The sequence below is a fragment of the Oreochromis aureus genome, linkage group 12, assembly GCF_013358895.1.
Source record: "Oreochromis aureus strain Israel breed Guangdong linkage group 12, ZZ_aureus, whole genome shotgun sequence".
NCBI lineage: Eukaryota > Metazoa > Chordata > Actinopteri > Cichliformes > Cichlidae > Oreochromis > Oreochromis aureus.
In genome coordinates this window covers 24,646,725-24,672,357 of record NC_052953.1, presented here as the reverse complement: position 1 = coordinate 24,672,357, position 25,633 = coordinate 24,646,725, and the positions used below count along the sequence as shown (strand labels likewise).

At 40.7% G+C, this 25,633-nt stretch overlaps 3 protein-coding genes across 7 annotated transcripts in view; 1 reads left to right on the top strand and 2 right to left on the bottom strand.

Moving 5' to 3' along the window:
• LOC116310220 (phosphatidylethanolamine-binding protein 4) overlaps positions 1-6,549 on the bottom strand; it is a 52,031-nt gene extending 45,482 nt beyond the window's left edge. Inside the window, exons 1-3 of the mRNA XM_031726949.2 lie at positions 6,393-6,549; positions 5,188-5,285; positions 3,498-3,624 (exon numbers count right to left, since the gene is read on the bottom strand). Of these exons, the coding sequence (XP_031582809.1) occupies positions 3,498-3,624; positions 5,188-5,285; positions 6,393-6,395 (228 nt within the window). The 5' untranslated portion in view covers positions 6,396-6,549. The remainder of the gene's footprint in view (positions 1-3,497; positions 3,625-5,187; positions 5,286-6,392) is intronic.
• A 4-nt stretch (positions 6,550-6,553) lies between these two features.
• LOC116310244 (rho-related BTB domain-containing protein 2) lies at positions 6,554-18,730 on the bottom strand. 5 transcript variants are annotated; one of them, XM_031726994.2, is made up of 11 exons: positions 18,594-18,730; positions 17,429-17,598; positions 14,143-14,344; positions 13,945-14,048; positions 13,668-13,853; positions 12,620-13,560; positions 12,399-12,517; positions 11,632-11,782; positions 11,432-11,520; positions 10,436-10,541; positions 6,554-10,321 (listed from the first exon to the last, which is right to left on the bottom strand). In XM_031726994.2, the coding sequence occupies exons 2-11, from the start codon at positions 17,446-17,448 to the stop codon at positions 10,116-10,118; spliced, it is 2,124 nt and encodes a 707-aa protein (XP_031582854.1). In that variant the 5' UTR covers positions 17,449-17,598; positions 18,594-18,730; the 3' UTR covers positions 6,554-10,115. The 5 variants fall into 5 exon arrangements, with proteins under 5 accessions (XP_031582854.1, XP_039476581.1, XP_039476582.1 ...); XM_039620647.1 differs by lacking the exon at positions 18,594-18,730 and adding an exon at positions 17,708-18,296; XM_039620648.1 differs by lacking the exon at positions 18,594-18,730 and adding an exon at positions 17,718-18,296.
• Positions 18,472-25,124, top strand: ido1 (indoleamine 2,3-dioxygenase 1). The gene is made up of 10 exons (XM_031726996.2): positions 18,472-18,782; positions 19,390-19,485; positions 19,556-19,675; positions 19,791-19,909; positions 20,009-20,023; positions 20,119-20,218; positions 20,339-20,456; positions 23,554-23,605; positions 23,707-23,855; positions 23,943-25,124. The coding sequence occupies exons 1-10, from the start codon at positions 18,687-18,689 to the stop codon at positions 24,338-24,340; spliced, it is 1,263 nt and encodes a 420-aa protein (XP_031582856.1). The 5' UTR covers positions 18,472-18,686; the 3' UTR covers positions 24,341-25,124.
• Positions 25,125-25,633: the final 509 nt, after the last annotated feature.

Here is a 25,633-nt window from a genome sequence, read left to right as displayed (position 1 = left end):
CTTTGTATGTCACTTATTCCTTAGTGCCTTTAGATCCTACATTAGTTAGTTGAATTAATAGCAGCCAGATTAAAGTATGACAGTGATATAGGTGTAGACATGTGCACGTATAAAGCTATGGTACTTGTATGTGTGGAGGATGCATTTACCACTGGAAGTAAAAACAGAAGACCAGAAGTTTATCCGAGGGCTGAATTAAGACCCATGGGAAAGGCTTCTTACCTGCTTTTTTAATACATGTGTATGGACGTGTATAAACGAAAAAACATTGTTTTAAACAGTCTTTCCATAATTAAAAACAAAACGACTACAATAAATCCAATCTGGCTTGTTACAAATGGTCAATAAAGCCTGAAATAAACCCAAACTTTACAACGGTTTAAGAGGACAAAATTCACTTAAAGGCTCTCTTGTTGTGCCAAAATGCACGCCTGGGTGACCTGCAACAGAGCAAAATATGCACAGTTTTAAATCCTTTTCATATAATAAGTGCTTTCATTTTCACTCTTGCTTTACTCTTTCCTGTAAGCACAGCTCTGTTTCAAAGGTTTTCTGTCCTCAGGCAAGTTTGCTGGTTCTCCAAAGAGCATTTATCTACATGATGAACTCACTATTGCTTTCTGCGAATCAAAACTTCCTAAAAGCATTTTGGCATTTGCAGCAGATATTAATATTGACTGAAACAACAACAGTTTAGATTTGAAATAGGACGACTTGAATTTTCTTTTTCTGAAATTTGGTTAGGAAACTTTTTAAAGCATAAACTTGAATTCTTCATAATGACCACCTGGTAAAGTGCGTATACATTGATATTTAGCAACGGTAGCACAATGTTACTTTAAAACGTGTTATACAGTGCATACAGTGAGCTGACTCACAGACCTCTGATGCATGACCCACAGTACATAAATGTAATTGACTGATTCCAACTCATCACGTTTATCTTGATACTAAAAGTAACGGGTTCCAATTATTTCTTCAAATGCACTTTATACAGGCAGCTTTCAAGGGTGGAAACAGCTTTCCTAATATCTCTCAGAGATAATAAAGATATCAATATAATCACGCATATGGAATACGTGCTAAATTTAAAGAATGAATTAGGTTATAAGTGTAAAGTAATGACCTTATTTCCTAATTAATCCCAATCATAAGGTTATGTGTATAACCTTATGATTGGTCATAACCTTGTGCTTATGACACAGACATAAGCACTGTGTATTTTGTATATTATAACTGCAATACAGTCAAGAAAAGCCAAACTATAATGACCAATTGCTTATTAGTACTCATTGTAGCAATAAGCAATCTAAATAGTGTTCCAAAGAATTTACAGTCACAGAGGAGTGTTTTAGACCACCAACAGGTTCAGAGGTTAAAATATTTATGAAACTACGTTCATGTCAAACATGGGGCCTTCAGCAATCTGTACTCCGAGCTCTTGAAAGATTTCTAAAATGTCTCCATTTGTCCTACACTGATTAGCATTTTATCTTTACTCAAGAGACTGTGCGTAATCCAGCCGTGTTTTCAGTTCAGTCGCATGAACCAATGCGTATCCCACTCACTTCACACGGTAGATGCTTCTGAAGATGCAGAGTGTAAGCAGGATTTCTAAAAACACTCCATTAGCACACACGCCAGGTTTTCATAACACATAAGTTCAAAGTGGCGAACAGTAGCGCTGAAGTTTGGACACAGAAATCCGCAGTTTTTGTGATCCTTTGCTTTTGTTTTTGGTCATGAGCACATATTTAGATTGAGGTTTATGGGACTACTGCCCATTGTGTTCTATTACAATTACTCAGCAGGCATGCATCCCGTCCCAGTAATGAAGTGGGTGTTACAGTGGGTGGATTTCAGCGGCCACTATTCTGTATTCTTGCTACTGGGTACAAGGGCTGTGTGGCAGAGAATAGCAGCAGCGCTGGCAGCATGGCACGGTGACAGAAAGCGTGGTGGACCAGCAGACCAACCGCAGAACCACGGGCGACAATCTCAGCCTTCAATAGCGTGTGTTTACATAAGTGTCAGGAGAAATGGAGAATTGAGAATTTCAAAGCCGAGCAAATAAAGTTTGTATTGATTTAATCTAACATGTAATCTGTTTTGCTGTCTGACACTGATTCTAGCAATAAAAGAGAATCATGTAAGACAGCATTACAGATAATACGACCATAGATCAAATGGAGTTTGGGCAAGAGAAGGGCAATAGATCATGTTCAAGCTAGACTGCTTAGCTCTGGAATTCATAAACTAGCTCCTAAATCGAGGTGGCTTTCAATTTAAGTTTTCAATTTACAGATGTAGGATTTTTCAGCGCTCTTTCTGTGGAATGGGTCGCATGTCTCTTTCAATCTGCTGCTCACAACTACACAGAGAATGATCCACTGATAAGTAATCGCATAAAGAATTTCACTACACAGATCATCTGAATGTAAGGATTTGGAGAGAACAATACAGCATCCTCAGCTAGGTGCACTGTCACCTCATTTTCCATTCTTGATTCATTCTATTATATATAAATTGTATTTATGGGCATGGATTGTTAATGTCATTTACTTCTTACAAGCAGTAAACATCATCTGCTTCATCTTCAAATGAAACTTATCCAAAATATTAAGGCTAACATTTGTGATTTAGGCTGGATCCTTCTCAGCTGTACTGATAAAAATCACAATTCACGATCCATCTTTCTCATCTTGTGATTAGTTTGTTTTAAACTTGAGTTAAAACTGTTTTCATCTTAAACTTTATTAACTTGTGAAGGATATCATGTCAGAGATTCATTACTGAGAAGCATTCACATCTTTGTTTGCTGTCTGTTGCAGCTCATTTTAATAACTGCCACTAACACCTAACTGAGGGTGGTGATTTATTGTGTGTTGCTTATGAGTTATGTATTTTTTCTTTCTTTTTTACATTTAGTCATTCAAAGACCAGAAATGAGGACACCAAGCAATATTACCAACTTTACAATTTGATAGTACAAACTATAAGTGCAGGTACAACATAACCTTTGTTTGAGACAATTGTTCCTTGAGAGACTTACAAGTGTGGGGTAATTGCACCCCCCTCTGGTGACAGAGGTTACTGCAATGAAACAATGACGAGTGCAGCCGTGGCAGATAACAGAAGAGGACAGAGATACTCAAAAGTTAAAGTGTTCTGACATACATATAAAAAATACTTTTTTAACTTATGATTTAGAAAGCTGTTATTTACATTATGCCTCTTATAAATGTAAAGCTAGAGCTGTCCCACTTAGGTACACATGAAACCTTTTTTTATTCATTCCTGCCCCCTAGTGTTGGAAAAAAGCATGTGCATATTTCCCAGTTAACGCTGTCTTTACAGAGACAAAATATGCTTAACTTTGCCCCCAAACTATAACTACTAGAATAATTCTGACCATTTTCTCTGCAGAACAATGCAGACAAATACAGGATTAGAAGGGGGTATTTCATTGCTCTGACATTCCATAAATGAGGTCTTACCTTCTGTGCAGTAGAGAAGTAAACCTGTGGGGCTTTCCAAACTTGGCTGACTTTCTCTCTGAGGTTCTTTGGGATTATGAGGCATTGATAAATGTCCAGCTCTGGGTAGATCACCTCTAGTCCACCACTTTATTGAAGAGAGATCTTAAAAATTAAACTGATTCTATACAGTTTTGTATTATGTTGTATTAAGGATGAAGTGAACAGATGCACATTGTGAGATAAACACAGGTAGTTTAACAAAGTGTTTATAGCCTGCATACAGCTGTGGTGACATGTTTACCTCCACTCATTGTGGGCATGGATGTCGTGGCAATTTGGGGGGTTTAATGATTTTTTTCAACTGTTCTTTTTCCAGGGTAGAATGATTGCACAGCTTACATCTTTAATGACTTTAAAAAACAAGAATTGGTGCCCAAGTTTGAATTTATTTTGGATTTTCTCAAATCCACAAAGGGTCAAAAGTATACATAACGGCTCAAATATATGCATGCACCCCCACTAATATTCGTTTCAATGTCACTTTGCAAGTTGCACCTGTAGCAGACACTTTGGAATAACTCTGCCTGGATATTTCAACACTTTTCTTAGCAGAATTGGTAGAATTCATTTAAACTGACTGGTGTTCGGGCATAGGCTGGGCTTTTAAGCATAGTTAACAAATTTTCAATCAGGTTGAGGTGATGTCTTTGGGTTAAGATTAGCCTGCTTTAGCCACTCCAAATTCAGTTTGATGTATATTTGGGATGATTGTCCTATTCAAAAACCCAATTGTGTCCAGATTTCAACCGTCTCGCTGTTGGAAGATTTTAGAGGTAATCCACCTTCTTCTTCATTCCATCTACTTTGTGCAATGTACCACTGGTAGCCAAACAGCCCCAGTCCCATCTTGCGAATCAGCTCAATCTTTGTCTTGTTTGACCATAAACCTTTTCTCTAGCAGTCATTTGGCTTGTTTATGTGACTTTGAAGAAGGGGCATTTTACTTGTTTGGTGCCCTCTTGGACCACGGTGATGTAAAACTTGCTTCAATCAGTTTCCAGTTAATGGCAGGCTTGAGCCTTGGTGGTTCCAGGGTTGTTCAATTTCTTCTCATGTGAGAGTGACAATTTGGGTCTTCCTGCAGTTAAAATTCAATTCAAAGTTCAATTTTATTTATATGGCGCCATATCACAACAATAGTCGCCTCAAGGTGCCTGTTTCAGACCGTGGCAAAGTTGTAACACATCTGAATAACTTGTACTTAAGTACAGTTCTTTGAATTTGGAATATGCAGTTGTTTAGAAACTGCTCTAAATTAGCCCTTCCCAGCTTGTGCAAATCTACAATTCTCCTTCTCAGAGCTCTGAGTATTGGTCAATCCAATACAGTGACAGACAAACTACCACCTGTAGTCAATCATGATCACTACCAAGAACTTAATAGGCCTTGGACTTGTCAAGTTAAAAGACACTGCAGCACCATTTATGAAAAGACTGTGCATGCATACTTTTGACTCTGTGTGAACTGGAGAAAATCCAAAATAAACTCACACTTGTGCACCTAATTGTTATCATATTATAGATCTAAGCTGCACAACCGTTCCACCCTGGAAAAACAATTCAAAGAAATTTGAAACATATGAACACAACTGTATCATTGCAAACACACTGCAAACACAGTATGATCACAGCTCTCATCGGTGACTTACTGACAGAAAGAAGCATCCTGAGAGCTGAGGGTGTGGTGTTTTGCTTCCGTGTGAAACAGCCCCAAAAGGATGAGCCGGAAAATAGGAGCAAGTATGGCCTGCAGAACAACAGCGATTAGCCAGGCATCTATCATCTAGGAAATATTCTGAGGCGAACAGTATTATTCTGCAGCAACAGGCTCTCAGAAACATTGAATTACAAAGTGGCACTCCAGGTCCAGGTCAAAAAACGCTTGTGCATCTTGTGCATACCGGCAGATGTAGAAGAGTCTCTATTTGCTCTGCTTTTCATCAATGCAGTGTGGCTCCACAAAAGCAAAAGAAAATCAATGATGAGCGTCATGTTTGCCAGACATTGATGGAGGTAAATGTCTTTGGAGAGCCACAGCTGTAAGTGATTTTGTAGTTTTTAATGTTCTGTAGACACATATTGATACATTGATGCTTAAGTGTGAACAGAAACTCCAATCAAAAAGAAGTTGTAGCTTCATAAAAGCGCAAATCATTCACCTGCAGTTAGCCTGGCAGTTTAACTTTTTTCCCCTTCGCTTACTTAAGAGTCAACTGATTAGCAAAGCTAGTATGCCTCCGCCCTCCTCTGGTCCTTTTTGCTTGATCAGGTTTGGTTACATTTAGGTCACCTGCTGCCCACACTCAGCCAATCAGAGCTTAATCTAAACTCACCTACACCTGTTCGACTAGATGACACATCAGCAGCATATCACTACGCAAGTTTGCACACCAAGAGAAAAATAACGTAGTTCGCATAAAAAGCACAGGCGGAATTGGGTGCTCACGGCTCTAGGCAACGTCATTGTCCAATCACAAATTTTTTATTTATGTCACGTGTGTCCTTAAACAGAGCCGGTCGCGCGCTACACCACAAAAATTGCTAATGCGTTAGATGCTATATTTAACTTTTAATGGCTCCCATCTCCGTTTCACGTCATTGCTTTCCGTTATATTTTGTTTTCTACTGTTAAACTCAAGGCTGTACTAAAAGCGAGTCCCAATGCCTTTTAATGTGTTACTAACACTAGCAAGTTTAGCCTTTACTTATTTTAGCTTGTTTATATTTATGCAGTGTATTACTGAGCGTCGGAGTGTCGACAAGTCGACAGCTAACCTGAAATAAAACTACACACAGGCAGCAGGCATCTAAACTAGCATTAAGAATAGCAGCATACATGTGTCATAAACATTACCATGTCTCAAAAGTTGTCGGCTGGTGCTTGTTTGACTGCAGGTTCCTCCTTCTGCTTCAGCTGCTGCCGCCTCTGCGCAGAGCTCGGTCCTCCTGACGTGTGATGAGGCTGCACAAGTTTCATGTAACACGACCAAATAAACAGACTCCACCATACCGGACTCCACGTGTTGCTCTTTGTTTATTTAGTAAATATTATTTACACGTTTTCAAGAACACATGCTACAGAATTTCATATTTATAGCTCCCAAACAATAAAAACAGCTCTTGAGAACGAAGACAAAGAAAATAAAAACCTGGTGACTAAACAAAGTGTCATCCAGGTTTTGAACACTGAGAAAACATTCAAGTTTTTTTTCTTTTCTGTTATTGTTTTGTTTTTTTAATTTTATTTAATTTTCAACAATTTCTGATCAAGGCCTCTTAAACTATGCAGTAGTGATTGTGCAGCATATAATATATATTCCTGGTGCTGCTAAAGCTCCCTTTGGTTTGTGCTTCTCTGCAGCTGTGATATTAGCACCCAAACAAATGGAAGAGGGCCCCCAGTAGTAACTAATTTAAAATTCATGATCTTATTTTTCTTCTTTTTTTAACCTGATGTTGTCTACTTCTTCATCTAATGATGTTGCAGTACCCTTTAATGCAATTTGAAGAGAACCCGGTGCTACAAAGCAGTGCAAGTTTATACTTTCAAAGTCAGACATTTCAGTATGCATAGTACAAAACAGTATGTATGTTAACCTATGCAATAGCTTGTATCGATTGCTATGTCGAGTTCGACTTGCAGAAGTCAAATATATATATTTACATTTTGAGTTAGCATCTAGCTTCCAGTGTCCACACTATCTTAGCATTTTGCTACTATGCAGTCTCAGAAATTGGAGCTCAGTGGAGTACATAAAGAAACTTTAAAATAATGAAACGAAATTTTGAAATCCCTGCATTAATTTCATGGTTAATGTCACAAATTCGATGGTTTGTCATTAGTCTAGTGTGGCCTTAATAGCCAGAGTCTTTAATCTTGTCTTTCAGCTTTAAAAAAACCAAAATCATAAACCTTTAGCAGTGTTCAAATTGACACACACTCACTGGACTCCTTGAATCACACACTGACTGATTGCTTTATATCCAAATTATGGATTATGTACATTTATAGATACACACACAGCCTAGAGAGCACCATAGTAGCTTACGATATAGCAAACAAACTAGTGACCACAGTAACACTACTTTACATTCAATAGCACACACTACAGTACACTGTACATTAAGGCATGAGGTGTTCTTGATGCAAAACAGTAGAAGATTCGCTGAGAAATGCGATGCACTGAGGAATGGAAACCATGTCTATGAACTTCATCAGTCCTACCATCAAGGCGAGCTATAGCAATATAGACCCTCCTGCTGCTAAAGTACACTAAACTGTATTTTGAGTTAACTAAACACTATCTATTACTCAAATAATTGAGCACTTAAAAACATTCAGAATTAGAATAAAATCGGAGGGTCATCAGCCTTCTGGTGTTTGCTGTCATTTATGCTGCTGATTAAAATACCTAAAAATGAAAGTTCTCAATTTTTTCTTTGCTTAACAACAGATGTTTTAACATAAAAGAGAGCAATTTAAAGATACCGCTTCGAACATCAGAACCACCACTCTGATATGCCTTACATTTTTAAACGACTGCAAATTAATGTCATCTATTTTGGCGGGGCTCTGTTCATGCAGTGTAGTTATTACTCAAGGAATTAATACAAGCAATACATTTAGCCTTACCACTTAATTATTTTAAACTCTTTTCTTGGCTCTAATTATGTGTACTTAAAAATGCTGTTGAAAAGAATGATCATAATGGATTAAAGCAAGCCTGAAAAGCAAATGCTGGAACTGATTCTTTTACATAGCATTAGCATGTTTTATGAATGTAGATCTTTATAATGCAATGTGTCTACTTTACTATCCTATTTTGCTAGTAGTCAACTGTATATTTGAACCGCCTGTAAATTCTATGTATAGTAAGATATATAATGGAGGTAAGCACAATGAGTATTAAACAACAGTTTGTAGCTGCACAGTAACTAAATGCAAGTCAGATAAGTCAAGTCTGTATTCAGTGTGTGTATTACTCAGTAATACTGTATAATTCTGCTCACTGCCTGCAGTGCACATTTTTAGGTAACAGCACATTAGAGTGATGCAAGTTACTTGCAGTTGATATTTTTTTTACAATTTACAGTACTACCCATCTTCGCTGAGCGCCGTGACTGCTGATCGAAATGCTGCAGCCCTTCTGACAGTCAAGTACAACAGTAGATGACAGCTCTGAACGTATACTGTGAGGCGTGCGAAACAAATCAAGAAAAATGATTTGATTGAAACCTCTTCACAACTGTTTTGGAAACATTTTGAACATCTTAGCAATGCAGCCAGTTCCCAGTTCCTTTAAAAGAAATAATGAAGATCTGCTTGAGTGTGTCATGATGCCATACTGTCCTTAACGCTGTTCAAAAGGATGCCAATACTGGAGGTTCTTGTGTGTGTGTTTGTCTCTGCAGAGAAGAGTCCAGAAAGTGCTGGGTGTGTAGAAGATGTACTGATGACTTCACATGAAGGGCCGTGAGGAGGCCTCATGCATGCGCGAGTCTTACATATCCCACTGCAACCTCTAATCAACTAAGATCAATCTCTAAAGGCTAAATCACCACCAGAGAGAGAGAGAGATACACATCGCTGTCACAGAGTCCACGTGGTCTCTTCGGCTCCAGAAATGCTGCTTTGTAGGAAACTGACGGAATCCTTCAGTGAAGAACTGATAAAAATCCTCAGCGAACGACACGTAGTAAATATTATTGATCTGGTTTGTTTTTGCTGGCATTTTACGGAAAAGACTGATTCTTTCTCTGATTTGGATCTCTTGTGTCTCCGGACACTGAATCAATTCATGTAAACGACAGCCCTTTTGTGACAAGAGGACACAAATCACAAGTTGATTGTGTCCGGGCTTGCATCGCCTTCAGCTATGCAAGCTGTACACAAACATTCAAAAATAGAACGACTGTACAAAAATATACATGAGTAGAAGTTGCCAGTATTTTATCACTTATGCATCCACGATAATAACAGGCATGATTGGAGTAACTGTTTCCAGGTAGGCCATGCTATTGTTACATCCTGTTGATGAGCTCATACTGTACACATAGTTTGGTAGATTGTAAAAACACTTAAGGGCAAAGTGTTATATCTCTGAGACTTAAATTCTGTGTTGAATTGCTGGTTGTTGCAGCTGATAAGCAGCACTTGGTTATCAGTTCAAGGTAACTGATGACAACTGTGACCACAGGTGAAAGGTTCTGTGCCAGCAGAGTCCTGTTTTTAAAACTTAAAACTCGGGCGGCAGAACGCACAACAATCCACGTGAGCTGATATTTGCGCCAGATATACTGTACCGTTTGTCAGTAAGGTTCATGTCACTGAGATTTGAGTCTCGCGTATAACAAGCTAAAAATCTAAGAAACAAAACTCATTACTTTGACCGCTAGACTGAGCTGAGCTTGGAAACCTGGGGTGCTGTTTGACTGCAGAGGTAAGCAAACAGTAAATGTAACTGTGTGCCTGAATAATTGGGGCGTATCTAGCCAGCAGCGCTTATGTTTGACTGGAGCTTTTACAGCTTGCATCCACACTGACGCGCTGCAGAGTGGGCCTGTCTTTACCACTCCGTCAGATGACTGCAGATGAGCCAGAAGATGGAGAGTTCGAGTTAGGGGAAGAAGGAAGGTTCCAGAAGAGCCACTTGCGTTTACACTGCCTCCTCTGGTACAGGTAGTCCTCCTTGTCGCGCTCTTTGCGTGCCCTTTGGTAGTGGTCGTCTTCTTTCAGGTACCACACCGGCGGCCAGCGATGTTTCTCAAAGTATTCTTGGTTCTCTGAATCAGAATAAATATTTTCAAGACAATCTTTTCTTTAGCTCCTCTCTGTCTCACACTGGCGTTCGCTACTAATGACAGGAGAGCATTAAAGGTTGATCAGATGTTTGTTACCTGCAGACTTGGCCTTCATATCTCTGGGAAATTTGCGGCAGATGCTGTTGTAGTTGGTACAGATGTGGTGAAGACACCAGCCAGTGAGCTGCTGGGCACCGTGGAACTGTCAGCACACAAAGTCATATATCATCACTCTGTGTGTTTTGTTTTGTAGATAAAAAGCAGTGCTGGGGTTTGCTGACGTGAAAAGCAATGATCGGTAATGCACATATTTAAAAAAACAATCTATATTTGGAGTGCAGAGGCCATTTGAGTTGACCTTACATTTAGACTGTCTTGTTTACACTTCTTTGTCAGAGCCATTAAGTAAATTTGTACTGCACTTAGAAGCTTAGTCATGGTAGCATTACTATGCTAATTTTAGCATGCTGCAGTTAGTATGGCAACTAACAAAGTACAGCAGAAAGTGACAAATTCTAAGGATTCTAATATATATCAACAGTCTTTCTCCAATATATTTTCCCACAAATCTATCCTTTTCTTTTCACAACACAAACACACAAAAAACAAACCAAAAAAATCTAACAGTCATTAGCCAGTTCGATTTGTTTGGTATATTCTGGTCTGGTAAAGCAGGCAGCAGTATAGTAATAAAAAACAGCATGCAATTTCATTTTAATGTTTGTGTTTCAGTGGTGAATTGTACCAAATAAATGTAAAACTATTCAGGTTGTTGTAAAATGAGCATGCCGGGTAAATGGAAAATATACCCATTTGAAACTTAATGAGAGGACGATGTACAGTGCTGAGCATGATTCCTGTCTCCCAGTTGCTCACTGCACCAAAAATCCTTCAGCTAGGTAAGGGCAGTTTAATTTAATGTGTCTTTTGCCCCACCTACTGCCTGTGCCCGTGCAAACTATTTTAGCCTCAAGTGAAGTCCCCTCTGAGAAATGCCCTCATTAATAATAAAAATAAAATCTATTTTGTCACAGTGTTATATAAGTGCGTTAAGAACAATCCCTGCTCGAAATGATTGGCAGGTCACACTACCTGGGCCATATCCAAGTACACCAGCACATCTCCATCGATGTCAGCCCCCATCATCGCCGCCTCCGTCAGCACTGTTACTGTGTAGAGTTCTGAAAGAAACATAAAAGCTGCTCTCTGTAGGCAACGGCTTGGAAGGGCACACTGCGGCTGCATGTCATACAATCCTGTACTTTACAGGAAAATGATACCAAATGTAATACCTGTAAGTGCAACCAGGTGGGGGAGGCAAAGTCGATTGGCAAGAACAATGAGCTCCATTGCATCCAGATCTGAGCGAGAACAAAAGCGGCCCGTGTACAGATATTCTAGCACAGCCCTCATACAGCTGCGAGTTGTGTTGGGGAACAGCACCTTAGGAGCAGAAAACATACATGATTCAGGTCCTGAAGGATTCAGCAGGTGTGCACAGAGAGAGGAAGAGCGAGAAGGAATCTCCTGTTCAACATTTTACACGATCAGACTAAAATAAATATTTACTTTTTGTGCAGCAAGGGAGAGACACATTGTGAGTTTCATAGGTGATCAATCTAAATATAGCTTTGCAGAGCTATCTGATACAGTATGGATCATTTGAAAAGACACCATCTCAATTCCAAACGATCTAAAAAGTTTTTCTTCTATCAGGTGTTTTATGAATTTGTAGTACTTTTACATTCATAGTAGAATCAGGCACAATTAGCAGGCCTCAGAGAACTGCAGTACGCTTGGATCACAAAGCCAATGTAATTGTATTACAGCATATTTGCAGTCCTCTAATTATACTTTTTACACACTTCACGTAGTCCATCGGTGTGCTACACGAGCCACTTTGTGTATTTGAGATGTGCTACACAAGTGTGCTTTCTTTAATTATAAACTAATTAAATTTGCGAATGATTTGACTGGTAATAAGTATATAACTATAAATGCTGAACTATGTAGAATACGTGTTTCATACAGGGCTGATTTTAGCCTGTCCTCGACTCACCTCTTTGGTGCAGCTCTCAACAAAAGGCCCGCCAAACATAGCGGCCATCCAGTCACAACTAGAGATGAGTAAAGGCTTGTGGGCCATGATCGTCCCATCATCTAGCTTGAAAACTACATCTGCAACGCAGAAGTGAGAGCTAGTAAAACCTCACTTACACCGGCATCCACTCTACTTCAAGCTGGGCAGGCAAACAAACACATGTAATGATTTGCTCTCACCAGAAAAAGTGCCTTTGGCCAAGCACTCTTTGACTCTGTTTGTCCGCCGCACATGGAAGGCTTTGGTGATTTCTTGGTTCATGAAGGCTTCATTGTTGAGTATGTTTGCCACCATCATCCGCAGGTCAAAGACCTCCAGCAGCTCAGCGATGTGAGCAATGTGCATTAGCTCTTTTTCATTCTCGTCTAGCTGGCCAGTGTACAAGTAGCGAAGTACTGCTCGAAAAGGACCGAGCTGCATGGACTGGTCCATGTGGACTACAGTCATAGGCCTGGGGCTGTACGTTATGGGGTCATCCACAAGCTCTTCCTGAATGCTGACAAAGGCTCGGCTCCACGAGGAGAGCAGTCTGCCCCGCCGGGCGACCTCGGAGTCTTTCAAGGTCCCGTCACTAGTGCAGGCCCTCAGGTTGGCCCTGTCGCCATCATCGCTGCTCTCACAAACATCAAAGCTTGCGGCACGCATCAGCAGCTCTCGCCCAGAGATCGGACCCCGAGGGGGCTTTTCGATCTCCTCATTTTGCATGTCCATAATAAAGAGGTCGTAGAACTTTGAAGAGGATGTCGCCAGGTATATCTTGTGTGCGAAAATCTTTTGTCGCTCCTGCAGGACCAGGATGACATCAGCACAGTGTGGGTCCTCGAGAAGACCGGCTGGATGCTCCTCTGTGGTGGTAGGGGGAGGTGGCACAGTGATTATAGGTGGGGGAGGTTTTGGTGGCAAGAAGGGTGCCTGAAGGAGAGGTCGCTGGACATTTCTGAGGTGAGATTTCCAAAACTGCAGGTGGCGGCGTGAAATGAGCGCAGCTCGGATGGCGTTATCAAAGACGTCCTTGACTCCAAACTGAGCAACAACACTGGTTTCATAATATGGTACTCCCAGCTCTTTGGCCACCTCCCGGCCTCTTTCTGGAGGAAGAATCTCACTGGATTTTATTGGTCTGAAAAATTAGGAAACATATCAGAAGTTAATCGGAAGTAAATCAACCTTTCGGGCATGAAACTTGAAGGTTCTTGCATACAGAGAGATAAATGCAAAACTGAGTACCTAGCTAAAGGCCTCCGTGCCCTGTTCACTGCCTCCAGGTCAGCATAGCGCAGGTCCAGCTGACAGCCTACCAAGATGACAGGAGCACGGGGACAGAAGTGTTTGATCTCAGGGTACCACATAGTCTTCACATGGTACAGAGAGTTGGGATTGGCGATTGAGAAGCACAAGACCACAACATCAGACCTGAAGGGAAGCCAGAGGGCAAACTTGCTTATTTCTGGTAAGATGAAAGCAACTGATGGTAAAAAGACCACTGAATTTCCCATTTTCCCACCTGCCATATGCAAAACGCCGGTCCTTATGATGGTCTCCAAAAGTATCCCAAAGCCGGAGTGACACGCTGACATCATCCACAACATCTCTTGAGCGCTCTAAAACCTGATAGGTGCCAAAAAAATATTTGTATACGCACAACCACCAGCCTCTCTATATCGAGGGAAAAAAAAACAACTATTTGAGCTTTCTTACTCACCTCCTGGCATACTCTGTATTGGTCAATTGCCCAGACCGTGGGTACATGTGTGGCGAGTAACTGGTACTGAGTCAGGGTGGCATTGCAAGCCCGGGCGCAGATGAGGCGGGTCTTCCCAACTGCATTGTCTCCTACCACCACACACTTGATAGTTTCAACGTTTGGTCTCTCATAGTCCATATCAGAATCCGTCAGCTGGGGCCTGTCAGAATATAAAGGTGTGCAGAAAGTCGTGTATTAGCACTTTCAGTCCTATACTACCCCGCTATGAACGCTGCAGGGACAGACACTGACAAGGCTTCATCTGCACTGCTAATTCTGCCTGCAGAGCTATCAGGGGATGGCCTCGTGACTTCCTTGTGTCTATTCACAAGTTCCCTTTTATTGTTCCTGATGTAGAAAAGAATGAAAGCACTGAGCAAACAACAACAAAAAAGAGCTTCAAAATAATAGGCTGGTTTTATTCAACCTTAATTAAAAGGTAGAGACTCTTAGTTTGAAATGAGTTAAATAAGTTTAAATGCTACTGCTCCCCTGTTAATAAAGGCTGCTGCAATGCTACATGTATGACACATCCCTGCAATTCCTCCAGCCATGAGCAAACCTAAAATTCCCTTTCTTTTTTCCCTATGTCATTACATCTCAAGCATAGCACCCCAACCTTATACCTCAGCTTATAACTTAAGTCATCAAAGCCTTCATGCATGCGGCATGCACGCATGCGCCTTAAATGAAACAGTAGGAATAGGTAAACAGACTATTGCTGTGTCTTGAAAATGGTTGCTGACGATTTAGGTCACTGTTCCGGTTTCCAAGGGAACTGTGGTTGGTGTCAGTGTGTTACACCCTATATCAGACAAGCCTCTGTGATTTATGCTATTTTTTTGATTTGGCGTATAGAGACAACACCACTGTGTAGTTTCGTAACCTGATTTTAAACCATCTGAAACCCAAGTCACACCATGTTTAATTTACACATCCAGAGCTTACACGATTAAACAACAAACCTCCATCTGAGCCCACCCCCCCCTCTTGAAAGTGTAAGCAGACTGGGAATATAGCCTCCATTCATATTTATATTCTCAGATAGTGCTGCCTTCTTATGAATGAAGCCAGCTACCCCTACCTGGAAGTCAAGTGCCCACTATCAAGAAAAAATAAAAAAGCAGCTCCCTTTCTAAAGCATAACTTCGATAGCTCTTACACTAAAAGGACTTTCTATCAAAGACGCTTTTGCAGCATCATTTGCTTACTTTGGTTCACACAGTGCTCAAAATATTACTATCATGGGTTACTAGGATTTCTTTGCCTCATGGTCACTCTGTAGCCATTCATAAAAAATCCAGCTCTTCATTCACTGCATAATCCGCATCACTATAGGCTTCTCTCACCTTTCAAAACAACTCGCAGTCTGACCTTAGGCTGGGCCTGTCTGATACTATAGAGATACCCCGCCCCTACAATTGCTCATTCAAATGCCCTTTCCTGTTACAGACTACAATGCGCAATTCACGAATTAATTAATGATATTTTAAATGTGGTCAGATATACTATATAACACACAGTGCCTTGAGTCGATCATCTTAAAAACACATTTTTTAAGGAGCCTCGGTTATCTGCCATAACAAGGATGATAAAAACGTGCATACCCTACCAGAAGGACCGAACAGTGCCTCCCTCCACCACCGAGACACTAGTCATGAGGCTCTGCTGCATTACACGTTATGTAACGCCCCGTCACTGACTCTTGAGCCTGTTTATCCGGCTCCGAGTTCATCGCAAAAACCAGCCTCCCCCCCACACCAAATAAACGAATTAAAGCCACTCTGATGCTGTGGTCGTAAAGGTTGCCAACCATCCTTACCGCAACATAAGGAAGTGCTGCATCGGGTTGGTCGATGAACGAGATAAAAAGCAGGGCTCCATCGGATGCGTCTTGCTCCTGACGGCAGCTCGTATTTAACTTCATCTTCAAGGCGAGGTGAACGAGGCTTGGAAATAGCCGATGTTACAGCAAAGTTGCGACGAGTGCGACGAGCCCGATGGCACTGGCAGAAACGCGGACGCTGAGGTGAAGTCTAACGGTGCGATGCAGAGTTGCAGCCCTGACCGTCATAGAGCCACCTCCACTTACTGGATGGCCTCCGTAGCTAATAATAGGCAGGCGCACAGACGGAAAAAAAAAAGAAAAAAACCAACAGAACCTATTTATTACAAAACACTGATCCGCTCATACTTTACACTTTATTTAGCCCAGATTATGATTGAACTCATCATGCATCCTCTGACACATTAAGTGTGCAGCAGACTTCAGCATGAATGATCAGCTCACTTCTAATCATAGTGGTGTAAGAAGGGGTGTGTCCACTTTCAGTCGGGTCAGGTGGACTCGCACACAGCGGAGAAAGACCAGGGATTAACTTTTGCATGTATGTATACACTAAAACACACGCGCGCGCACACACACACGCGAGCGCGCGCAGTGTTTGCAAGCATGTCGGATAGACGAGAAAAACTGAATACATTTCTGTTTGTTTAAGACACAAGATACTTCTCTGTAATTCTGGCACTACCACACCATCACAACGAAATTAGATTAAATAAATAAATAAATAAATAAATACATAATTCATTTAAAAAACACAACAATAAGCAAATAAATAATAATAATTGAAATAAAAAACTCTTAAACACTAATATAAAATAAAGAAATAATACAAATATATTAAAGGAAATACACAGACCTTAGCAGACTAATCTGTCTCTTTTAGACAGGTTGTTATGAGGTGCACATTTTATCTTTTGATATGACTCACATTATCGCTTCAAATACGTTAACTGTTAACATCTTCGTCATCATTACAGTGTCACAAGCACATACTTTGACTTTTAAATTCCCAAATTTGAATGATTTTTCTTTCATATTACCAAAATGATGCTGTTTGGAGTTTCTTACTTAGCAATAAAGCCCCAACAGACCTAAGAGACTCGTAGGTCTGTAAGTCACCGCCGTTCATCAGTTTTGTGTTAAAGCATTTAATTTCTGCATTAAAACAACTGTGTTCAGTGAATCAGAGTCACCTCATCGAATCTCCTGGATTTACTTGACATTTATCATGATCACCATACATCATCCTTCAGTGTCAGCAGCTAGCTAATGTCGGCTATTTAACTGGAAAAAACATATCAATGGATCTAATTGGCAGCAAGTTTAGCTATTGTTTAACAGTTCAGGGAAGTGTTCAGTGATTTAACACACACGCACAAAAGAAAAAAAGCAACTCACTCATGGGTACTGACAGCCATGGTTTCCAAAGTTAAGGCCTACTAAAAGAGAGTTTGCACTGTCAGTGAAGTAGCACTTCCTTAAAGTCCAGCTCCCTGGCAGACCGCTGTGTCCTCAGCCTCAGATCAGGAACTCTTTACAGCCACACAGTGTTCCAGTTATGTTGTCGTCTGTGTTAGAGAGCACAACAATGCAGTCTGGTATTTGTTAACTATGTTTCAGAAGCAAGAGGATCAAATTACAGCTGACCTTTACACCGACTTGCAAATGTTACAATACCGAAGCTTACGTGGAGTTGCTCAAAAAGAAATCAGGCCGCTGAGCTGATTTTAACAAAGAAACTTCTCCAACAGATTCATGTCCTAGTGCGGGTTCATTTCATTCAGTATTTCCAAAACACGTGACAAATCGCAAAGTGAAATGCCGGTTTGTTGGCGCTCTGGGACACTGAGTATTACTGGCCTGATTCATTTACTTCATTTACTGTTTGGTTTAAGGAAACTGCAGTGTTCAGTCTCCTCCAGCAGGTGAGGCTGACAGTCTAAATTTGACTTAATCCTCTTTTATATAGAGGGTAGAAAAAGGAGAAAGTCCCTTCAAAATAAAACACGTGAAAGATTTGCATATTTGAATGCACAAATTAAATTAAAAGCCACACGGCATAAAATGTTATATAGCACTTTTTTTTTAAGTAGTAGTCTTTTATAGCTGTCAGTCAAAACATAAAGAACGTGTTATCTTCAGGATATGAATACAAATTGAAAAAGACGCGTATGCACGTTATTAACTTATTATTAGCGTATTTATTTATTGTTTCAGATGAATCTGCTGTCAAAGAGTTCCTAAACAAAAGGCTGATAAACACAAATGATTCTGCTTTTGTAAAAGCAACATATGTGTTCCTTATTTGTTATCAGTTCCTGATAACCTGTAGTTAATGTGGGAAAACAACAAGGCGTTTTTTTTTTTAACAACATGCAAAGCATCCCACCTGGCTTTAGTTTCTTCTTTGCATAACTTTAACAGTTTGGACGGTTATAGATCAACCAAGCGTGACACCGATTATTTGTTTCATACTAAATGATTCACAAAGTGAAGTATTGATTTTCTACAGTTGGAATTGTGCAACAGCAGAAGTCAGGTATAAAGATTGTGTAAGCAATACCTTTGTGCTCGAGTCCAGCCAGACTGAGGTCTCCGGGATCATTCAGCTAGTCAGAGGATCATTGCAGTTTTTGGTGCTTGCCTTGTTTTCTCTATGGCTTCTGCTAAAACAGACCAGACCGAAGCCCTCTTCTCTCTGGAGTCCTACCATGTCTCAGAGGAACTCGGCTTCATCCTTCCAGATCCTTTGGTACGTTGAAAAGCTCTTCTGAAGTCCCGTGTGTGTTATTTTAGCTTTGCTTGTTTCAAGTTTGTGATGTAACATTATTACATTTTATTCACATTGTATTACTTAAAAAAATAAACCTTTAATGAGAATTTGCCAATTACATTAATTCTTATAGGGCCAAAAAAAAAAAAAGCTGTTATAAAAATGTTAACTTTAGTATTGATTGAGACCAACAAAGAGGAAGGAAGTGAGCGTTATTCCTGGAAGACGTTTACAAAATCACATTTTTTGCATATAGAAGAGAGCAAAAATGGAGAGAACAATAATGTTCATAATTTCCGTATCCAGAAATAAAACATGAACACAGTGATGGATGGGAGAATTGGTTCCTAAAAAAGAAGCTTAATAAGTTAAGGTCCTGCTTGGACACAAGGACACAACACACATGATGGTCACAAGTTGTGACCATTTCATTTTGAGCCCCTTGAGCCATTTGGATTTTAGTGAGTTTGTTGCTTTGCCATTTAAGGACAACATGAACTTGGATTTGTTTGCATTTTACACCAGCTACAGTTGTGTTAAATGGCACTGAGCAACATTAACATTTTCTCATGATGTGCATTTAAAGCAAGAGCTTCCACCTTACTACCAGCAATGGATGGATATCGCCCTGAAAATCCCGGAGCTAGCGCAGTCCCACGAGTTGCGCTCCCGTATTAACAAGGTATTTATAATGAAAAGCACCATTCACGATGATTGTGAAGCAGTTGCTCAGTACAGTTATCTCTGACCAGATGCCACTGCTGAGCAGCAAGTTTCTGCAGAAACACAAAGAGTTACGACTGGCCCACCTGGCCCTCACCATGATGACCATGGGCTACGTCTGGGAGGAGGGAGAGAAAGATACAGTTGAGGTAACTAACTGTCTGTTAGTTTTTCTTTTTCTTTTGCCTCCTGTTTTCTGACTGCTACATGTTACCTTAAGTGATTCAGTTAGTATGACTGATTTCTCTTTGATATTCTTTTAAGATACTGCCACGCAGTCTGGCTGTTCCATACTGGGAGGTGTCACAACGCTTAGGGCTTCCCCCAATTATCACACATGCAGATGCAGTATTGGCTAACTGGAAGAGGAAGGATCCTGACGGGTAAGGTCGCTAATCTCCTGCCAGCAGTTTGAGTAAACCCAGCAAATGTGTATAAATATGTCCTGTTTTTCATGTCCATCTGTATATCTGCTGTGCCAGGCCTTTCAACATGGAGTGAGTAAAATTCTGTTTCTGCACACAGTATAATACAGTATGTACTATCATACTATAATGTGCTCAAAGTTTACTGGCTTACATTTGTCAAACAGGAACCTGGAGTTGTTGGTCAGCCTCCCGGGTGGAGAAAGTGCCCGAGGTTTCTTCTTGGTCACTCTGCTGGTGGAGCTGGCTGGAGTTCCTGCGGTGAAGGTGAAGATGCATTAAAAATAGGAAACATCCTAAAATGTGCACTTGATAATTGTTGTTAACTGACAAATATAAGGGCACCTTTAAAGCGAGGACATTTCTAACAGAGCCACTGCTTTGCAGAATATTCCCACGGTGATCAATGGTGTGAGGTGTGGTGACACCGAGGCTGTGGCCAGAGGCTTGGAGATCATCAGCCGGTCTATTGAGGACATGACTGACGCACTCAAACTGATGCAAGGTACTTATACAGATGTAAAACCTAAATGTGTTACAGCCTTGTTTGTACGTTATGTTATGTGAAGGCTGATGTGCAGGCAGGAGTGGTAGTAAGGAGGATCCAATGTGCAGACACTTCGAGGCAAACGTTAACTCAAAAACTCAGCTTTATTGCTGGATGGTAAAAAACAGAAACCTAACTAAACTAAGAACATAAACTAAGCAACAAACCAGTTGACAGGCAAAACACACAGCATGGTAGACAGTAGATCACAACACAGACAGAGGAAAACACAGGGCTTAAATACACAGAGGGAGCAATCAGTGAATGAGAGACAGGAGAGAAACACTGCTGGGACAAATCAGGGCTAACGAGACAAGGGAAGCAAAACCAGATACATTAACATGAGACACGGGCTTTCAAAGTAAAACAGGAAACATAACACAGAGACGCGGACTTGACAAGTGGATACGGCTGACAGGGGAGACAGAGCAACTATAGAACACAGAGACATAAACCATAAGATAGAGAACTCTAACAAAGAAATCAAAAGACTAGAAACGATAAATAATGGCAAAATCAATTCAATTCAATTCAATTTTATTTTTATAGCACCAAATCACAACAAAAGTCGCCTCAAGGCGCTTTATATTGTACAGTAGATCGAACAATAATAAATACAGAGAAAAACCCAACAATCATGTGACCCCCTATGAGCAAGCACTTTGGCGACAGTGGGAAGGAAAAACTCCCTTTTAACAGGAAGAAACCTCCAGCAGAACCAGGCTCAGGGAGGGGCGGCCATCTGCTGCGACCGATTGGGGTGAGAGAAGGAAAACAGGATAAAGACATGCTGTGGAAGAGAGACAGAGATTAATAGCAGGTACGATTCAATGCAGAGAGGTCTATTAACACATAGTGAGTGAGAAAGGTGACTGGAAAGGAAAAACTCAGTGCATCATGGGAATCCCCGGCAGCCTACGTCTATTGCAGCATAACTAAGGGAGGATTCAGGGTCACCTGGTCCAGCCCTAACTATATGCTTTAGCAAAAAGGAAAGTTTTAAGCCTAATCTTGAAAGTAGAGATAGTGTCTGTCTCCCAAATCCAAACTGGAAGCTGGTTCCACAGAAGAGGGGCCTGAAAACTGAAGGCTCTCCCTCCCATTCTACTTTTAAATACTCTAGGGACAGCAAGTAGGCCTGCAGAGCGAGAGCGAAGTGCTCTAATAGGGTGTTATGGTACTACAAGGTCATTAAGATAAGATGGGGCCTGATTATTTAAGACCTTGTATGTGAGGAGCAGGATTTTGAATTCAATTCTGGATTTAACAGGAAGCCAATGAAGGAAGCCAAAACAGGAGAAATATGCTCTCTCTTTCTAGTCCCTGTCAGGACTCTTGCTGCAGCATTTTGGATCAGCTGAAGACTTTTCAGTGAGTTTTTAGGACATCCTGATAATAAAGAATTACAGTAGTCCAGCCTGGAAGTAATAAATGCATGAACTAGTTTTCAGCATCACTCTGAGACAGGATATTTCTAATTTTAGAGATGTTGCGCAAATGGAAGAAAGCAGTCTTACATATTTGTTTAATATGTGCGTTGAAGGACATGTCCTGGTCAAAAATGACTCCAAGGTTCCTCACAGCGTTACTGGAGGCCAAGGTAATGCCATCCAGAGTAAGAATCTGGTTAGATACCATATTTCTAAGATTTTCAGGGCCGAGTACAATAACCTCAGTTTTATCTGAATTAAGAAGCAGAAAGTTAGCGGCCATCCAGGTCTTTATGTCTTTAAGACATTCCTGCAGTTTAACTAATTGGTGTGCGTTACCTGGCTTCATGGATAGATAGAGCTGCGTGTCATCTGCATAGCAGTGAAAATTTATGCTATGTCTTCTAATGATGCTGCCTAAGGGAAGCATGTATAATGTAAACAGAATTGGTCCTAACACTGAACCCTGTGGAACACCATGATTGACCTTAGTGTGTGAAGAGGACTCTCCATTTACATGTACAAATTGGAGTCTATTAGATAGATATGATACAAACCACTGCAGTGCAGTACCTGTAATACCTACAGCATGTTCTAATCGCGCTAATAGGATATTATGATCAACAGTATCGAACGCTGCACTGAGGTCTAGCAGGACAAGCACAGAGATGAGTCCACTGTCAGAGGCCATAAGAAGATCATTTGTAACCTTCACTAAAGCTGTTTCTGTGCTGTGATGAGCTCTGAAACCTGACTGAAACGCTTCAAATAAGCCATTCCTCTGCAGATGATCTGTTAGCTGTTTGACAACTACTCTTTCAAGGATTTTTGATATGAAAGGAAGGTTGGAGATTGGCCTATAATTAGCTAAGACAGCTGGGTCTAGAGATGGCTTTTTAAGTAAAGGTTTAACTACAGCCAGCTTGAAGGCCTGTGGTACATAGCCGATTATTAGAGATAGGTTGATCATATTTAAGATTGAAGAATTAATTAATGGCAGGAAATCAAAGTTCAATAATAATGAAAACTCAGAACTCTGGGTCAACGACCCAGAGTTTCCTAACAGGTTATGCTGTAGACAGGGTTAGAGTTAGTTGAGGACATGGACTTGTTTAACTTTGGTCTTGCTTTTCTAATATGTATGGAATATGATGCGGCATGATTGCTGAAATGATGTTCTCATGTTCTCTGTCTTGTTTAAATAGTATGTATGTTTTTTTTGGTTGAGTTGTTAACTGTGTTTCAAAAAGTGTTTTTACCCCTATGCAGTTAAATAATTTAGCATAGTTTGCAATGCAGCGGCAGCCGAGGGTCCAAAGATCACAGTTGTTTGTTGTTTACTTTCAGCATACAGAGATTTCTCAGAACTTTGAATGCTGTTTAACACAGGTAGAAAACTCATTTCCCCGAATCTTTGTAAGTTTAAATTGAGAGAGTTATTCATAAATGACTGAAACGTTTACCTGTTAACGTTTTACCCAAAGCCAGCTGGGATAGGTTCATTGATAAAGAAAGAAAAAAGTTTTTTAATGATTGCAATTGATTAAATTCTTGCCTTTTTTCTTTTTTTTCATCATTATTGTAAAATGAATCCCATTAACAACTGTTTTCTTTTCTTCCCTAAGTGCATGTGGACCCTTCAGTCTTCTATGGCATTATGAGGATCTACCTGTCTGGGTATAGAAATCTATTGCTGTTTTCACTCAATTCACATAGTTGCAAAGTGAAACATGTTTTTGAGACCTATGTGCGTGCCCGTGTCACATAATCATACTTAGATGGAAAGACAACCCGTGTATGCCAAATGGGCTGGTTTATGAAGGGGTCCAGGCAGCGCCGATGAGGTATTCAGGAGGGAGTGCTGCACAAAGCAGTCTGCTGCACTGTTTTGACGAGCTTCTGGGAGTCAAACATGATCCAAAAAGTGGTAAAAAGGCTGACGAATTGTCAATAACATGATCCCAACTGTGCCACAGATGAATGTAAAGAATTCACTGCTTTTGTTTTTCCCCAGCTTCCTTTCTAATCTACATGAGGGACTACATGCCACCTCTTCACAAGAAAATGATCAACGACATCTCTTTGCAGCCGTCCCTGAGGAGTTTTGTCCAGCAGCAGGATTGCAAGGACCTCAACAATGTCTTCGATCTCTGTGTTAAAAAGCTGCTGGCTTTGCGCAGCTACCACATCAATGTCGTCAGCCGTTTCATCACAGTACCTGCTGCCCGTGCTCGACAACTGCGTGACCAAAACCACAACTCAGATGGCGAGATGATCAGCAGAGCACCCACAGCTCTTGAGGAGAGGGGCACCGGTGGCTCAAGTATAATGTCTTTCCTAAAAACTGTGAGGGATCAAACAAAAGATACATTGCTGTCCGAGGCAAGCAAAGAAATAAAACATCACAGCTGAACTGTCATCACAGAGGAACCGCAAGTCATGCAAATCAAATAAAACCACCAGAAAAATCAACTCTGATGACTTTCCGCACTATTTCACTTATCTTTAAAAGAATAGCTTTTGGCAGAATGAAAACGAGGGGCCTCTTTTGATTGTCTTCCATGTAGCTTTGGCGGGTCTGTAAACAAACCTCAGCCTAATAGACACGAGTGATACCCGTCAATCGATCCAAACCATGATTTAAACCACTACTGTTGCTTTCCATTACACACAACCACTAATTGCTTCTTTCATCTGAACTGGAATGTAAAAAAAAGAGCATCAGTTCCAGATCCAAATATTCTGATGACATTTAGACATTAAACAGTTGAAATCAGTACCAACTCTCCTGTAATTTTGGTAAATGAGACTGAGAAACCAAGATCAAGTGTATTTTTCAAATGACATAGATTTCTTGGTTTCTGCAGCCTGAAGATTATCTTAAATCATCCACCGCTGGTATGGAAGTAAAAACAACTGACTTTCTACTTTTAAGTAAAATAATCAGGGAAAATAAAGTACTGCAGTACCGTGTGAAACCATGGTAGGGCACTAAAGGGCAGCATTACGATGAGCTGCCAGACTGGGCAGCATATGAGAGAAGCAAGCCTGATTTGGCCTTGACAAGCAAAACTGACCCCATAGTGATAATGTGTTATTCATTAATTGCAGCCTTGTGATGATGTATTGACATTCACATCCACTCATTAAAGTACCAAAAGGATGGAACCTGACTCTTCCATCTCAGAAAATAATCGTCCTTTGTTGTGTCTTAACTTCGTGGCGCTGATTCACAACAGGGTTGTCATGTCAGAACACAAAGCAGTGCAGAGACACATGGACTTATCAGAGTGGTTACCTCAGCTCTCCTGCCTTCTTCCTCCAGCCCACATCCAGCCCTCACATGCCCCACCATACTTCCTGAACCCACTGTGTGGAAAACCCAGGGCAATGAAGGGATGGATTGTGCCATGAATGGCTCATGCTGTGTAATCTTCTCCTTTCCTGGCTCATCTCCACTGGTATTTCATTACAATAACAACCTCGCCAGATCAGATAAGAGAGATGATGTGGCAATTAGACATGACAGTTTCCCCCAACCTGAGTGACCTACTTTATCTTGAACTCTTTTCACATGCTGGTGAGCGGGAATGACAATAGAAGAGGCAAATGGAGAGAACACAATTACACACGCGGCCTGTGAAAGGTTTTAGCATGAGAGATACGTGTCTGTGCATATGGAGACAGATATTTTAATTTCAGTTT